The sequence below is a fragment of the Helianthus annuus genome, unplaced genomic scaffold (genome assembly GCF_002127325.2).
Source record: "Helianthus annuus cultivar XRQ/B unplaced genomic scaffold, HanXRQr2.0-SUNRISE HanXRQChr00c001, whole genome shotgun sequence".
In the NCBI taxonomy this organism is placed as follows: domain Eukaryota; kingdom Viridiplantae; phylum Streptophyta; class Magnoliopsida; order Asterales; family Asteraceae; genus Helianthus; species Helianthus annuus.
In genome coordinates, this window is record NW_023395517.1 from 522,717 (window position 1) to 539,761 (window position 17,045).

At 36.8% G+C, this 17,045-nt stretch overlaps 1 protein-coding gene across 1 annotated transcript; it reads left to right on the forward strand.

Annotated features, from left to right (window-relative positions):
* Positions 1–10,950: 10,950 nt before the first annotated feature.
* LOC110888999 lies at positions 10,951–11,607 on the forward strand. Its single transcript, XM_022136491.1, has one exon. The coding sequence runs from the start codon at positions 10,951–10,953 to the stop codon at positions 11,605–11,607; it is 657 nt and encodes a 218-aa protein (XP_021992183.1).
* Positions 11,608–17,045: the final 5,438 nt, after the last annotated feature.

Sequence of the window (17,045 nt, forward strand, 5' to 3'; positions counted from 1 at the left end):
CGCTTAGTAGATTGTTTTCGAGATATAAACCCAAATATCAATACTTTACTTATTTCGTGGGGAACATCTCTCGGATATATGGGTAACCCCCGAAATCTTGTTTGAAAGACCCCTCTTTCTGAGATACTAGGTCTTTATGCATAGTGATATCTGGGGTATTATCCCGGGACTTATGATTTTGCGGAAGCAATGGCCTAGCCCCTGTATAATACTTTTCGCTTGCTTGAAATAAAAGCATCACCCTCAGCATAAAAAATGATGAAACATTGCAAAATGCAAATCATGTGTTGTTGAAGAAAAGATTCTCTAAAGGGAACACACCTAAAGTCGAGCCATCATCTCTTTGCTGAACGAAAGTTCTGACCTGAGCTCTCATGGCCTCGCATTTAACCCTTTACAAATATCATCTAGGTATACTCACCTGTCAGACTGAATATTGGGATCTTGATACGGGCGTATATTCTGAGGTGAGACATGCGAATAAGTTTAAGTCCTTAAAACACTAATCTCGTATCTCGAATCAGTTGAAATTTGTGTGAAAATTTAAGTGGATCAATATACTGACAATCTAAGTGAATTGTTTAGAACTTAAAGTGTTTAAGCTCAATGGTACTAGTGATTTGTCATAAACTGATATGATCCTCTGACACGAACTCAAACAAAAATATTGTTTGTAAATATGTTTGTAAATATTTCTTTACTGCTTTATGTTTCAGAAAAATACAAAAAGATTTTGACTTCACTTTATTTTCGACAACCGATGTCTGAGTGCTAAGTTTCAAAATCTGAGTATGCTGATCGTGTTTCTGAAAATAAAACAAGTTCATTAATTTGAAACTTGAATTTTAATAAAAAAATCAAATCAAAAAGAGTTTATGATATCTCCAAGGTCATTAAGTTGGACTTGGATGATAAACTGTGAGGGAGTTGGATTCTTAAATACTGCCAAATCAATATAGTTTGTTGATAGAGGGAGTGATTTAGAGAGTTTAATAGAACCAAGTCATGATTCCTGGATAATTTCGAAACATTGTATTTATAGATGTTTGAGGATTGCAGGAAATGTTCCAGATTACGATCCCGACAGCTGAGTCTAAGGGGGAGTCTGAAGACGAGCTCAAAGCAAGGGGAGCTTGTAGACGGAAAGCAAGGTGACGATCCCGAAGCACGGAAGCTTAACAAAAGGGGAGCCTAAAGAAAGTATGTCTAAGAGGTGATAATGAAAGAAGCCACAGTTAGATCCTGGTATAACATTCAAGATGGAAGCTGATGGAAGAAGATAAAGATTGATGGATGCTTACAGTGTTAGACAATTTGGAAAGAGCAAAAAGATTGATCAAGACTGAAGATGTGTCATGCTGAATATTAGACACTGAAGACTTCGTCAACATCCAAGGGGGAGTCTGTTAGTGCACTATGTCTGTTGACTTCGTCTTGTATCATGTCATGTAATAGGATTGATAGATCAGGGCTCGTAGTTCGAGAAAATAGGATATATGTGTATTTGAGGTAATTCCGCACGATATTAACCAAGGTAATTTCGTACGAAATTAGCCTAGCTAATTCCGCATGAAATCACACCTTGTTAATTCCGCACGGAATTACATCACCTATATATACCTTGATCTTCAATTCATTTGTAACTTTTCTGATTTGGTACCGAAGTGCTGCCAAATTGTCTCGAGGTGCTGTAACACTATCAGATTAATACAAGAGACATATTAAAGTGAATCAAGTTGTTATCTTGTCCGTTTCACTGATTCCGCCTTTGATTCAGATATAAAACTCTTCTGATAGACTCATTTAGGTCGCACAACGATCCTACAATATTTGATATTGCTTATGTATGTCGAACTAATAAATGTTTTGGTCTTATGAATGATTGGTAAATCCCGTGCTTGATGACGACGAGGTTGGACCGAACACACTATATCGCCCTCTATGCGCTTCCGGTTCAAGTTGTCATTTTGTAAAGGGTCAAAATAATTTTTGTGATGTAAATGTTAATCTTATGTCTAGGATGTTCGTAAGTAGCTTGGATTTTTTTTAAAATCTTCTTTGGGGTAGTCTCGACAAAATACTTGTGATGAATCTTGTATGGTCGCAACTTTTGTACCTTTTGAAAAGTGTCGTAGAAGTTAATTTGAATGATGTTTATTAAAAGCAGGGAATTGTTTATAATACGAATGGGTCATGCCCAATTTTTGTTAAAAATTAGTATGTCACTACTTTATTTTCGAATGTGAAAAAATGGGCGTTACACCCGAGTGCGTGTCGCAAATCCCCTCGTGTATTTCTTATATCACATACTTTGCTTCTTCTTCGTCCATACATTTCAGTGAAAGACCTAAGTATGATCTCGGGTAGAGTTCTCCATCTATGAGTTCATACTGCAAGGCTTTTACTCTTACCTTCCAGGCCGGCCATTCACCTTCTGAGAGGGTCGTGTCTTTCAGGAAGTTCATGATGGGTGTCATCCAGGACTTCTTGGTTCTATCAACCGTTGCCACCTCCTCAGTTGCGATGGAGGGGGAGGTCAGAACTTCCACATTTACCTCCCTAGCCAAGTGGTCGAAGGCCACCGAGGCCAGCTTGCTGAGGGCATCTGACTTTCTGCTCTTTCCTCGGAGGATGTATTCGAGCTTGAAAGTGACGAAGGTTTTGTCTAACTCCTTCACCCTGTCCACATACCGAGCCATGGAGCCGTCTTTTGCATCATACTCCCCATTGTATTGCTTCACAACCAGTTGGGAGTCAGTGTTAGCCACAACATGCTTTGCCTTCATTTTCCTGCCAACCTCAGCCCTGCTAGGAGTGCCTCATACTCCGCTGTATTGTTGATGTTTCAAAGTCCAGTCTGATCACATAAGTTAACTCGATTCCCTCAAGGCTTATCAGGGTTATTCCCGCTCCATTCCCTTCTTCACTTAAAGCCTTGTCTATAAATAGTTTCCATATCGCTTCCTCCTCCTTTTTCTCCTCCTCTTCCAACTTTTTCCATTTGAGGAGTTCTCTTTCTTCTTCCTCAGGCACTTCTGCTAAGAAGTCCCCCACTTAACCTTTCATTGCAGTCCTTGCCCTATACTCCAGGGCGTGTTATCCGAGCCCTACATCCCACTTGGCCAATCGACCAGAGAGTTCCGGCCTCCTCAGCACCTTCTCGAGGGGTCGGTATGTTAATAACACAATTTTGTGGGCTTGGAAGTACCTTCTGAGTCTCCGGGATGCAAAGATGAGTGTCAGGGTTAGCTTTTCCAGCGGCATGTATCGCTCCTCTGAATCCTTGAGGGTCCTACTGATGAAGTATATAGGGATTTGTTTTTCCTCCCTTTCCACCAACATCACTACACTGATCGTAGTTCTTGATGCTGACAGATATAGGAACAAGTCTTCCCCCGGCACAGGGGTGGCCAAGGTACGGAGCTTGCATATGTGTTCCTTCATCTCTTGAAAAGCAGCTTCGGCCTCTGAGGTCCATTTAAATCTGTTTGTTTGGAGACAATCCTTTAGGACCTTCATGAATAGTAGGGTTTTATCCGCCACTTTGGACAGGAAACGATCGAGTGCTATCAATCTTCCATTCAGCTGTTGAATGTCCTTTAGGGACCTGTGGGATCGCATCTCGGCCACCACTTGTGTTTTCTCAGGATTTGTCTTGATCCTTCCCTTGGTAATCACTACTCCTAAGAACTTCCTTTCTTCTACCTAAAGTAGCACTTCCCGGGGTTCAACTTCATGTTAACTTCTTACATGGTCCGGATCTTTTCTGCTATATCCTCTAGCATGGCCACTTCCGTAAGGCTTTTTATGACGATATCATCCACATACACTTCCAAGTTCCTTCCCCGTTGCTCTCTCAACAAGGTGTTCATGAACCTTTGATATGTGGCCCCTTCATTATTCAATCTAAAGGGTATTTTAGTGTAGCAAAAGGTGCCTTCATCCGTCACAATCGCAGTCTTTTCCTCATCTTCCAACAATCTTTGGATCTGGTGATAACCTTTGTATGCGTCCAAGAAACATTTCCGAGGGTATTGAGCTAAGGAATCGACCTGGACATCTATCTCCGGGAGTGGGTAACAATCTTTGGGGCATGCCTTGTTTAAATCTTTATAATCTATTGAACGCCCACTTTTCATAAGGTCAAAATTCAATATTTTAACGACAAAAGCATACCCAATTTTAACTTTTTACATACCATTAGAACAAACAACATAATTGTCCTTACAAAAACAATTTAGTTTTAAACATTTACCACCATCTAGGATTTACAAAAGACATAGCATATCAAGTTTAAGTTTAACTACCAAACATAAGCTATTTAACAAAAGTATTTTTGACCGGTTAACATCATTTCAAAAGTTGCAGAAACGCATGGAGGGCATTCGAAGTTTGTTCAATCCGAGCGAAGCTTGACCATTTAGACTTGAGTTTTACCTACATCACAACATCAAAGTAAGTTTCATTAAAAACTAAATTCCTTACTACTAACATAAGATTTTAACTCACGAAATTATGACAATCATGCCATTAGCATAACTTTACAAGTTTGCTTGTTACCTAGTACTATCATTCTTTTACTTGAATATGTTCCTAAAATGAACATCATACCATGATTCTTTTTCTTTCATTCTAACTCTTTCGACCCGTTTATAAAGAGTCTAACATATATTCCTTCTCTTGCATATCATTCTAATATATCCGACCCATTCGGAATGAGTCCTAAACATGGTTCTTCTCTTGTCCATTACAATTGACACACTAGATAGTAATAAGCAAAACTATAATAAAACCATGAATCGTACAAGTAGCGTACCTCGATCTTGATTCCCTTGTTGCTTCGCGTGACTTGAACTTTCTTCCTTTACACCTATACATAACCATTCATACTTAGAATTTATGTCTTATACTCATTTACATACATCCTTTGATAAGACATCATTTAATTTACATCTACTTCATCAACACATTCAAATCATGATTATTACATAAGGTTTATGACTAACATAGCTGAATTCTTAATTAAGGCATTTCATCAAACACTTGGCGTGCATAACATCAACAAAGCATAGAGTACAAGTGTTCAAAGCATGGTTCTACCAATTCATTCTTAGATTATCAAAATCAACCAAAACTTCATACAACATTCATTCCAAATCAGTTTCAACTATCACTTATTCACTAATAACAATTCTCACACTTAGCAATTACAATAATATGCACATAATTCATTCAAGTTCTTCACAACCTTCATAATTCAAGTGGGTTTATGCTTCAAATAGTTCGATTAACTAAAATCAAACAAATTTCTTGTTCTATTGTGCAATCCGAACTCACAATTACACAATTATTCTTATTACTATATGATTGAGTTGAAACCCATTTTCCACAATTCATCATTTTAAGAAATTCAACTTACCACTTTGATGAACAAGCTTAGATGATTAAGATTTTGAGTTCATGCATCTGATTTGGCTTCATAAACCCTTCTAATTTTGAGAATTTTGATTGTCGTTTCTATTTCCCTTTTAAAATACATGCAATCATATGTCTTGTGACCAAAACCCTTATGGAATTCACAATATTCGTCCGGGTGAGCTTTTGGTCTCGGTTTGATCGGGGGGAGGGGGCTTCGGGAAAGAGCTTTTGAATCTTTCTGTGGTCAGTATCTCGCTAGGGGTCTTGGTCAGGTGAGTGAAACTATCGAGGTAAGGGGCTGGTCCCCTACTTCGGGGTTTGTAAGGAGAGTACATCGGCCTTGCTCTGTCATGTTGTATTTTAACAAAGGTAGGTTTCCGGGGAGAGGAGGTACCTTTTTCCTGAGGCTTGGGCGTCGGGTTGTCCCTCCGAGGTGGAGCGTCCAGTTCCTTGGCCTTGCTGACAATGTCCTTCCCTCTGACGAAAGCCCTGACCCTGTCCATGAGATTGTCAAAGGTACCCGGGAACTCTTCCCCTAGTTTCTCACACAGCTGAGCATGTTTCAACCCATTGACTCTAATCTTCATCACTTCAGGGACATCCTTGATGTTCATGCTTTCTCTAACGAATCTCTCCATGTATTGGTCCACTCGTTCGTTGTCTCTTTATCAAATATGCATGATCTCGTTGGGATTCTTGATGACCTTTCTCTGCTGACTGAAGTTCCTGGGGAACTTCTTACTCAACTCTTCAAAACTGTCTATACTTTCGTCCGGGAGGCTATCAAACCAGAGGCTGGCTCCTTCCGGCACCCCTGAAAGCATGCAAGTGATCCTCCGGGTCCTTGGTTCTGTTATACCTGTCTTTCTTCAACGGAGGCTTAAGTTTTGGAGGCATGGGTGCCTGACCTATTTTCTTAGTGAACTTCGAAACCTCAGCCAAGTCTTTAGGTAAGTAGGGTTTGTTCAGCCCACCATCATCCTGATCTTCTTTATCCTTCCCTTTTTGTTCCCTTCCTTTCATCAACTCTTCGCGTTCTTCCGGTTTCATTTGCCTCAGGGCAGTCATGAAGGCATGCAAGGGATCAGGATTGTTATCTTTTCATTGTGAAATAGTGTCTTCTTTGTTTGATGTTGTGTCGAAGGAAAGACTGGTTTTTAAACTTTCTAGCTTCTTTCGTCTTTCCAAGTCTTCAAGTTGCTTCTTGAGCTCGTCTCTGTGCATGACTACAAAATCTGACGTGTTGGCGTCCTTTTTCTCCGGTGGCTCAACCCTGTTGCCAGTCTCCTATTCATGAGTGATATCCTCAACTGTGACTACGTCATTGGTGCTCTGCACCGTCTTCACTGTTAAAGAGTTTGGAGTAGCCATGTCGCTTCAGGTGAGTGGCGACCTTTTACAACGTTTCAGGTTCTAAGCAGGATTACTAGACGGACTAGTGTCCCACGGTTGGCGCCAATTTCGAGTCCTCAAGTCCCGGTTGACGGTTAATGGGTCTCGTCAACGTTGCAAAGGCGTTGCCTCGTTGTCCTATAAAAGAAAACACCGTTAGTCTCGTCATGGAGGACCCCAAGAGGGGGGGAATCCGTGACCAAGATCCGGCGTGAGAGTTAGTAAACTTGTCGGAGAGCTGAGAAGCTTATTCCGACGAGTTGGTGATCACCGGAATATTCTCTGTTGGTGTGAATTCTGGATGGTGTTTGTGTGTGTTAAATGCAGTCCGAGGTTGTCGGAATAAATGAAATGTGTGGGTATTTAATGAGAATGGCTCATGGAGTGCATACGTTCAATAGGACCCTTTACCTTCCTTATATAATGGATACACGTGTCTGAGTCCCAACGGTTGGATCTCATGCTTCATTAATGAAGCCAACTGCACTGTACCTCTCTTCCGGCGACTTCTCTCTCTCTCCGTCAGGCATTAAATGAGATCCGAGACATCATGTCTCTCCTTTTTCCCGCCTTATTCTTTAGTCCGTTTTTAAGAGAAAAAGGCTTAGTGTGGGCTCATGAGCCGGCCTAAGTGACGGAAGCCCAAGACGGGTGCACTGGACTACTAGTGGGCCCCGTCGTCACACAGACTGGATGATAGATGTTCATCTAGAATTAATATATTACGTATATAATGAAATAGATAACTATTAAGTAACTCGATTAAATGATGGGAAATAAACGTTACGACATGATCAGTTTCGGAAAGGATAAATGGTGGTTGTTTCGCCAATGAGGTGGTGGTGGAGTGGTATCAGAGAGACTTGGTGTTCTAAGGGACCCAAGTTCGATTCCTGCTCCCCCCCCCCCATTATTTTCTGCGGCATCTTGTGATTGTGATGATGGGAGACTAGGCGAGTAGGCGGAGATCGCTAGTTCGATCCTTGAACTGAGCGGGTTTTAATTACCTCACCACACTGTCGTGCCTTCGGGCGAGTGCTCACGGGCTTCGACCCTAGGTGAGGGTTTTTCCCGGTTCGGAGGCAAGGGTATCCCGATGTGGTGACTTTCGCCAATAGCCCATTTGAAGGATTCCTTGCCTGTTAAAAAAAAGAATGATGGTTGTTTCAAGAAGGAACAATATCCTAGTTTTCAACAGTCAGTACTGTGAAGAAGGTCTAATTTGTTGAAAAAAGAAAAACTTGGAACAACTAAGTAGATACTCCAGGTATAATTATCATCTCTTCGGCTATCGGTAATGCCAGCAATGACAACATGTTATACATGCTCGAGTATCAGCAAGGTAGGTTTGTTTCCACGTTTGCAATTGCAATAGAACCGTTTAATAACAAATGCTATATAACAAACATGTTCAATCGGATTCATACCAACTGCAAAAAACACTTATTATTTATTACAAAAATGTCCTTTTTGGTTATTATGTGACCAAAAAGTAGATGTATAATGGATGACACACATCCTCATAAGTTTTCTTTTACTATATAGTGTTGAAGATATACATATAGATTTGGGACCGTAGTTCTTCTTGTTAATATTTATAATACTTTTTTGTTATATACTATCTTATTTTATCTGAAATAAATTATGAATTTCTATATAGAGTAAACTGCTAAATTCTTCCTTGAGGTTTGACTCAAATTGCTAGATCAGTCCAAAATTAAGTTTTGTTGCTAAAACAGTCCCAGAGCCTAGTTTCTGTTGCTATTTCAGTCCAATAAATTAACACCGTTAGAACCTCAGTTAATGAATTATGAATGGGTAAAACTGCTAAATTCATCCCTGAGGTTTGATTCAAGTTGCTAGATCGGTCCAAAATCAAGTTTTTGAATTTGTTAATTATAAACTTATTTAGGTATATAATTTTTCTAGACTTGCATTAATTTTTTGAATTTGTTAATTATAAACTTATTTAGATTATAAACTTATCTAGGTATATAATTTTTCTAGACTTGCATTAATTTTTTGAATTTGTTAATTATAAACTTATTTAGATTATAAACTTATTTAGGTATATAATTTGTTAATTATAACTCAATACTATTTAGATTAAGTGTGATCTTAGTTAGATACTTACGTATATAACTACTAAATATTTACAAAGTTATAACAATAATAATACCCAAATACAGTTTAAGGCGGGTCCAGTTATATTTATGTTCGTTGAATAAATCATTAATATCAAAAAAGAAAAAAAAAATGGTAAATGACAGGTTCTTAATGCATCAATACTTGTACCAAATGCATTATATATTTTCTTAAATGTCTTAAAATTTAAGATAAATTACAAGTCTACCCTAAATATATAATTTAAATTTGTGTTTAGTTATAAAAATATAAACAGAATGTAGCTCTTTTGGAGAGCGCAATTTTATTTGACTTGTCTTAAACACTGGTTTGACACGACATGTTGTCTGACCTCACCTGAATGATAATATTATTAAATACGAAACCACTTAATTAAGTAGAAAAAATGAATAAAAGAACTTTATAATACAAATATTAAATTAAAATAATTGATGAATATTAAACATTAAATATTATGATTTAAATAAAAATAAATAAAAATTATGTTAATTTCTTAATATTTAAATTTACATATAATGTTTGTATTTTTCATAACTAAATATTGTTTAAATTAACTGTTGTCTTGTTTAAATCCTTAAATAAATACTAAATATTTACATGGTAACAACAACAACAATAACAACATCAAAATAAAATCAGTATTTAAGGCTGGGCCGGTTAAATTGCGCTCTTCAAAAAAGCTACATTTATATTTTTAAAACTAATTTTATTTAAATTAAGTATTATCTTATTTAAATACTTAAGTATATAATTAGTAAACAGTTAATGATAATAATAATAATAATAATAATAATAATAATAATAATAATAATCAAAATAACTAACAAATAATTTTTCTAGACTTGCAAATTATATACCTAAATAAGTTTATAATATAAATAAGTTTGTAATTAACAAATTCAAAAAATTAATGCAAGTCTAGAAAAATTATATACCTAAATAAGTTTATAATTAAAAATTCAAAAAACTTGATTTTGGACTGATCTAGCAACTTGAATCAAACATCAGGGACGAATTTAGCAGTTTTACCCATTCATTAACAGAGTTTCTAACGGTGTTAATTTATTGGACTGAAATAGCAACAGAAACTAGGCTCAGGGACTGTTTTAGCAACAAAACATGATTTTGGACTGATAGCAATTTGAGTCAAACCTCAGGGACGAATTTAGCAGTTTACTCTTCTATATATAACAATTAGTGTCTATCTTAGGAACAGTCTAACAATTAACCAAAGATTCTACCTTATTTAGGATAGTGCCATTGTTAAAATAAAAAACAATTGTTTTGTTCATTGTGAATGTTTTTTTTTTCTATTACTTGCCTGAAGCTTATGTATTTTTTTCGATCACTTATATTTTTTAATCTTTTACATGAAGTTTCAACGTGATCACTTATATTCTTTACTAAATAATGCTTCCTTTATTGTTTAGTTTGAATCATTTACATTCGTCAATGTAAAAAAAATTAAATACTTTGATATGTTTATTTATTTTTTTAACGTTGTAATATAACGTTCTTTTTATTTTAAACTGGTATATTTAAAACGCACTTTATTTTTGCATAGTAAACTATATGAATACCGATACTGTAACGATATCGCACAATACCGTATCGAACCAAAGCGGTATCGACGTTCTAATAGGTATTCGACTTTATGGTCTTCAATGGATAAAAAAACATGTATTGATATTTTTATACATATCATGATTTTATTTTTTTAAGTTTTCTCGTATTGTTGCTTTAGCGAGTTTCGATACTATAACGGAACGAATCGATACCGATCAAGTTTCCGCCACGTAGCGCGGAGAAATCCAACTAGTATTAAACAATTAGTGTCACTGTTGGTTCAATTCAATCATATTTTAATGGAGGTTCCGAAACAACCCGACTCAACACTGGACGAAGGTTTTACGAGCAATACATGGCAATGATAATTCTCCCTTAGGCATCCCGATCAAGTGAGACAGACCGGGTGTATGGAAAGACATTAACTCGATGTACGATGATCTTAAGAAAGCTGGGGTGGAGATCACGGATAACACCGGGATCGTCAACAACAACGACTCGATTCAGACCTTCTCTGTAGCGACTTTTCGGTCTTTTGTGGCTGAGAAAATGGGTAAAAAAACCGAGGTGGGGCATTTTACTTGGAATAGATGGGTCCCTAATAAAGTGTTACTCTTTGTTTGGAAACTCATTCTGGGGGGCATCGCTACAAAAGCAGCTTTGGATCATAGAGGCATTAATCTGGGGAACTTGGAGTGTGGTATTTGCGGCGGTGATGTTGAGACAGTTAACCATCTTACGGTCGAATGCACTTTGGTAAAAGCGGTTTGGTGGCATGTCTTCAACTGGATCAAGATCAGCGTTAGCGCTCAAGTGTCGGATTTCAATAGTTTGCTGGATGAAGTTTACAAACAAAAGGGTTCAAAGATTTGGAAAAAAACCATTGAAGTGGTTTTGTACGCTTCTGTCTGGAGAGTTTGGAAAAGTAGAAATGGGAAAGTTTTTGAAAACAATCCTTTCTCGGTTCTGAAGGTAGTCGAGGAGATTAAAGAAGACTCATACTTTTGGCTAATACATCGGTCGTCGTTTAGTAAGCTCGATTGGATGAGATGGAGAGACTTCAATATTAGAGATATCATTATGTAATTCTGTTTTTTCTCTTTCGGGACTCCCAGCTTCCGGCTGGCCCCTTCGTTGTATTTTATATTTCAGTTATAAAATGCCGCCGTTCGAAAAAAAAAAGACAACCATATAATTGATCAACTGAATAGGCAAAAGAAAAAGCATGGTATCTTTAAAAAAAACAGTAAAATCTCCTTTTTAGATCTCATTGTCGGATTCAAACCCAATCATTCATCATATACTTTCTCTCACTATCCACTTTCCTCTTTCACCATGTACGTAACATCCCATTGTCGGCAGGATTTGCGATGTTTCTCTCTCGGTCGCTATAGAAAGCAAGAAATGAGAAAGTTTTCTCATTTCAATAATGAGAGTAATGTAGTTGAAAATGTAGTAAAAAGAGTGTACTACATGTAGAGGGAATGCATCTTTTGGTGTAGAAAAAAATAAAGTATTTGGTATTTATAGTTTTTAAAAAATAAAATCATTAGTTTTAGATAGAAACGGTCATATGACACTTACCTCTTCAACGGTTAAACACACACTATAAATTAAATATCTAATCCTCATCATCGTTGAAGTGTGTAATATCCATCAAAGTTACCAATATAAGTATGTGTCAAAGCCCCTAATAAGATAAAAATATACTTAACTTTGAAACCAATTCAGATTTTAATAAAGTTTTATCGAAATGTTCATAAAAACACAATTTAACAACAATGTGTATTTAGATTTTTCTAAAGAGTTAAAAAGAGCACAAATTATTAAAGAAAAATCAAATAACAAACGAATAGAATATTACTAAAAAAAATTAAAGAAAAACATTCACAATTGCTTTTTACGTAATTGCACACATGCCTATGGGCCATGATGTCCACCTCATGTCTGCGTTGCCACATTATCTCACGTGGGTGCTGTGATGATCGCGCCAAATAACCTAACCTAAAGGAAAAGCATATGGGTGGGGTAACGCTTTGAGACCAATAGGTGCTGGGTTTGATTCCTACAATGGGGTTTTCCTATATTTATTCGGTTTCCTCTTGAATTTGTGTATAGGCATTATGCCTAGTGGAGATGAATATGATCGGGTGGTTCCGCTTGTGGCACAATAATACTCTAGTGGTACGTGAGTGATCCAAATTTGTCATTCAAAAAAATAATATAATAACCTAAAGGAAAACAAAAACATCACCTATGAGTGATGATAATGAATTTTCAACCATCATGCACCGAAAACACGTATTGCATTTTAGGGTAGACGATATGGCTTCGTTGAGTTTGATCGGGGAGGTGGGTTGCCGCACGGGGTACGATTGTCGGTGGTGGATTGGTGAGTGGGGAGTAGGAGAGAAGGGGTGTGATCTGTGAGTATTTACCGAAGGTGAAGAAGAGTGATAGAGGAGAGAAGGGGTGTGGGTGGTGAGTATCAACCAATCAATTTTTTTTAAACTGAGTGGGTATTTGAACCATTGCCAGTAATTTAGTTCAAAATGGGGAGTAAAATGAGGACTTAACATGGCATGATATTATTGGCTAGGAAATAACTCAAACACACCAAGTGATTGAACCATACCCTCTACCCTTAGTTTCAAGAAAAAAAGAGTGAATTGCAAGTTTTGTCCTTTATCTTTAAGCCATTTTGCAAGTTTTGTCCTTTATGTTTAAATTTGACGAGTTTTGTCCTTTATGTTTAAAAATCAAGCACGTTTTACCCTTTGGCCTTAAAAATCAAGCACGTTTTGTCCTTTATGTTTAAAAATCAAGCACGTTTTGTCCTTTATGTTCAAAAAATCAAGCACGTTTTGTCCTTAAACATCAAGCACGTTTTGCCCCAAAGGGTAAAACGTGCTTGATTTTCAAATATAAAGGACAAAACTCGTCAAATTTAAACATAAAGAACAAAACTTGTAAAATGACCTAAAGATAAAGGAGAAAACTTGCATTTCACACAGAAAAAAAATGAAATTATGTTTTTCAATGGAGGATTTAAATCTACCTAACCATCACTAACAATCATTCATTTTTTTAAGTTTTGTCGCATCTCACTCCTCTTCTACCTAAGGTTGCTTAGAATTTAGGACCAAATTGGGATGATGATGTGAAGGTTGGGTAGTGAGTGCAACAAGAAAATTACATACTCTTCATTTTTGAGCGAAAAGTTCGGGGTTGGTTGTCCTCTCCCGCCCACTAAAAGTTACGCCCCTGCTAATAGGCGATGGGCCCCATAATTTTTTTTTCATAGAGGCGGAAAATTTTAAGGACCATTTAGCTATCACTATATATATATATATAAGTTCGGTCGGGTCTGGTTAGGTCATCTTCTCCGGTGACGAAAACGTAAATTTTTAATATGGAGAGTTGCAGTAGACTATTTTATCTTCATTCGCATACATCAATTAAAAACTATACTAGTAGACTTTTTTATCTTCATTCGTACAGTAGAAACTCTATAAAATAATACACTTGGGATCACCAATATTTATTAATTAAAAGAGTTATTAATTCATCGATAAATTAATAATTATTAATTTATATATTAATTAATATTTTATTAATATATAGTAGAATACTTAGTTTACAAACACCTTTAAAGCTTCCACTTAATTATTGTATACAATGCATATATATCAAATTAACGGCCAAATTTGAAAGAAACTTTCAATCTCGCACCTTATTATGCTTTTTGTGTTCATTGTATCACTTTATGGACATTAAAAATATTTTCTATATAAATAAAAGATCAAAATAGGTTAACACAAAAAATCATACACACAACATGGCTTCCCATCTTAAAGATGTGAAAAAAACAACAATGACAGACGAGATTCGAAGAGCATTATGCAAACACAACAAGGATAGTCCAAGTCTCACTCAAAAGCAATTGCAAGAATGGGTTCATAGTAAATATGGGGAAATTGATTTCAACAAAAAACAAAAGACAATTGAGTCATTTTGTCTTTATGGTTTTAAAGAAAGATCTTATAAATAGTTTTTTCATTGGTATATTGGAGATTTTCGCTTTTATGGTTTTTGATGAGTAGAGCCTCTAACAACCAAAGTTACGCCGCGTACCACAAGGATAAATGATCAAACTCCTGCAGTGTTGCATGGTGGGAAAACTTATTTTATTTTTTTAATCGGTGGGAAAAACCTTTCATGGTTTTCCAATTTAGCCGATAACGACCAAAGCCATGCGTCCTAACATGAGGAAAAACCGATCATACTCCTGTCGTGTAACGTGGGGAAAAACCTTGTATCGATATTTGCTTTTATGGTTTTCTAGGAGTCGAACCGATAACCACCAAAGTCATGTTGTGCTATACGGGAAAATGATCAAACTCCTGCTACATAGCGTGAGGAAAAACCTTTTTATTAATAAAATTAAAGTACCATTAATAGTATCTTAAACTTTTAATATTATTTTTATTTGTACATACAAAATTTTTTAATAATATTTCATTTATTATTTAATTTGTATTTTTCTAATAGCTTGCATTTGTTAACTTTAAAAAAAATCTAAATATGCAGTTAAATTTAATCTTATTTTTACGTTTCGTGAACACGAATAAACTTAATATGCGGCCATGTCTTTCCGGCATAAATTTGAAAGAGTAAACTGTCATTTTGGTCCATGTGGTTTGGGCAGTTTTGCCATTTTAGTCCAAATCTCAAACTTTTTAAATCTGGGTCCCTGTGGTTTGCATTTTGTTGCCATTTTAGTCCAAAACTCAAAATCTCTCATTTACTGTTGTTTTGTCTTTATCTACAGGGGTAGTTTGGTCTATTTAATTTTCATTAAACCAATTTATTTATTAAAAAACCCACATAATATAAATACCCTCTTTGGCAGGCCAATTACATCATCATCTTCAACTTCCCTGTCGAAACCCTAACCAGAGATCACACCCAAAAAAAAACCCTAACCCACAGGACATCATCATCTTCAACCTCCCTTTCTCTCTCTCTCAACTCCCTCTCTCACTCTTACCTTTCTCCACCACAAGCCAACAACCACAACTATCAGACCACCACCACCCAACCTTGGCCAACCATGAGCACCACCGGTCAACCACCATCTTCTATCAATGATTCAACTCAGACCAACCCCAGAGTCGATGGCAGCAACAAGCCCTCATCTCTCACTAGATTATCTCTCTCTCTACCCCCGAAAATCCGTCTCACTCACACCCACACCATTAGATATACGATTTGCATATTTAGGTGTTCAATTAAACAATATCCATGGCTTCAATTGTTCAATTTGTGATGTGATTGTCTCGACGGTGTCTATTTGATCAATTTCTAGGGTTTTTTTTTGTTGTCAAATCATTGAATACGTTGTTTGCTCGATTTATTGGTTTGGGGAATGGAATCGTTACCGGTGGATTCAAAGGCGTCCAATACGGGCTTGATTTCTGTTACTAAAACGCTGGCGAATGTGGAGTCTGTTGGTGCACTTGTGTCTGTACTTTGTCTGTATTCGGTCACGATATAAAACGATGTCTTTGTTAGACTTGTAAGTTTGACCAAGTCAACCATCCTCCTGGTTTGACTTGGACAAACAGTTAGAATATGGTTGTATAATGTTTTGTGTCGAAGGATAAGGCATCGAAGGATTGTGTATATCCTTCGAAGAGCTCGAAAGATATCTCTCGATGGATACAGATGGACTTCGAAGGATATGCCATCCTTCGAAGTATATATGGATCCTTCGATGGCTTTGTGATCGACAGATGATCTATCGATCGGTCAATTTGCTCCTTCGACCATACAACCTGTGCTGGGTATATAAACCCATGTAGTGTGTTCATTTTAGATAGAGACATGAGAAACACTTGAGAGACACTTCTGTCAAGAACACACACACTTAGAGAGTTTGCAAAACAGATTTGTAAACATTGAGCTTGTAACCGAACCTTTCATTCGCATTAATACAAGTGGTGTTAATCGGTGAACTTTGTGTGTCATGTGTTTGTGCTTGTTTCAACTCGGTTTGCACTCTAGCTTGGATTCCGCACTCGCTAGTGTGTTTCACATAACAAGGTTAAGGTTTGACCTCATCCTCCGAGGGACCTTCAAGTGGTATCAGAGCTTTGGCTCTTTTCCTTGTTAAAACCGAGTTTTTACAAGATCTTGGTGTGTTTGGACACTTGGTTTAGCACCCGTTTTTAGTGATTTTCTTGCATTTCTTGTCATAAAAACGTGTTCTAAACTAACCGGGTGTGTCAAAGAACGGGTTGGGTAACTTAAAACTTGTTTTTAAGAATTTTGGTGATTTCCGGTCAAATTCCGGTCATAATTCCGGTGACCGGTTTCTGGATAAGGCTTTCCATTTTGGGTAATATCTTATTTGAAAAGTTTGAGTTGATAGAAAGCATGGTCTGATCATACCCATCTGCCGAAAGTTGACTACCAACCCATCACCTTTTCACCAACCTGTCAACGTTGTGTCAGCTGTGTCA

What these genes read in the sequence shown, in the direction of transcription:
- LOC110888999 (XM_022136491.1), top strand. Translation starts at nt 10,951, where the DNA reads ATGTACGATGATCTTAAGAAAGCTGGGGTGGAGATCACGGATAACACC.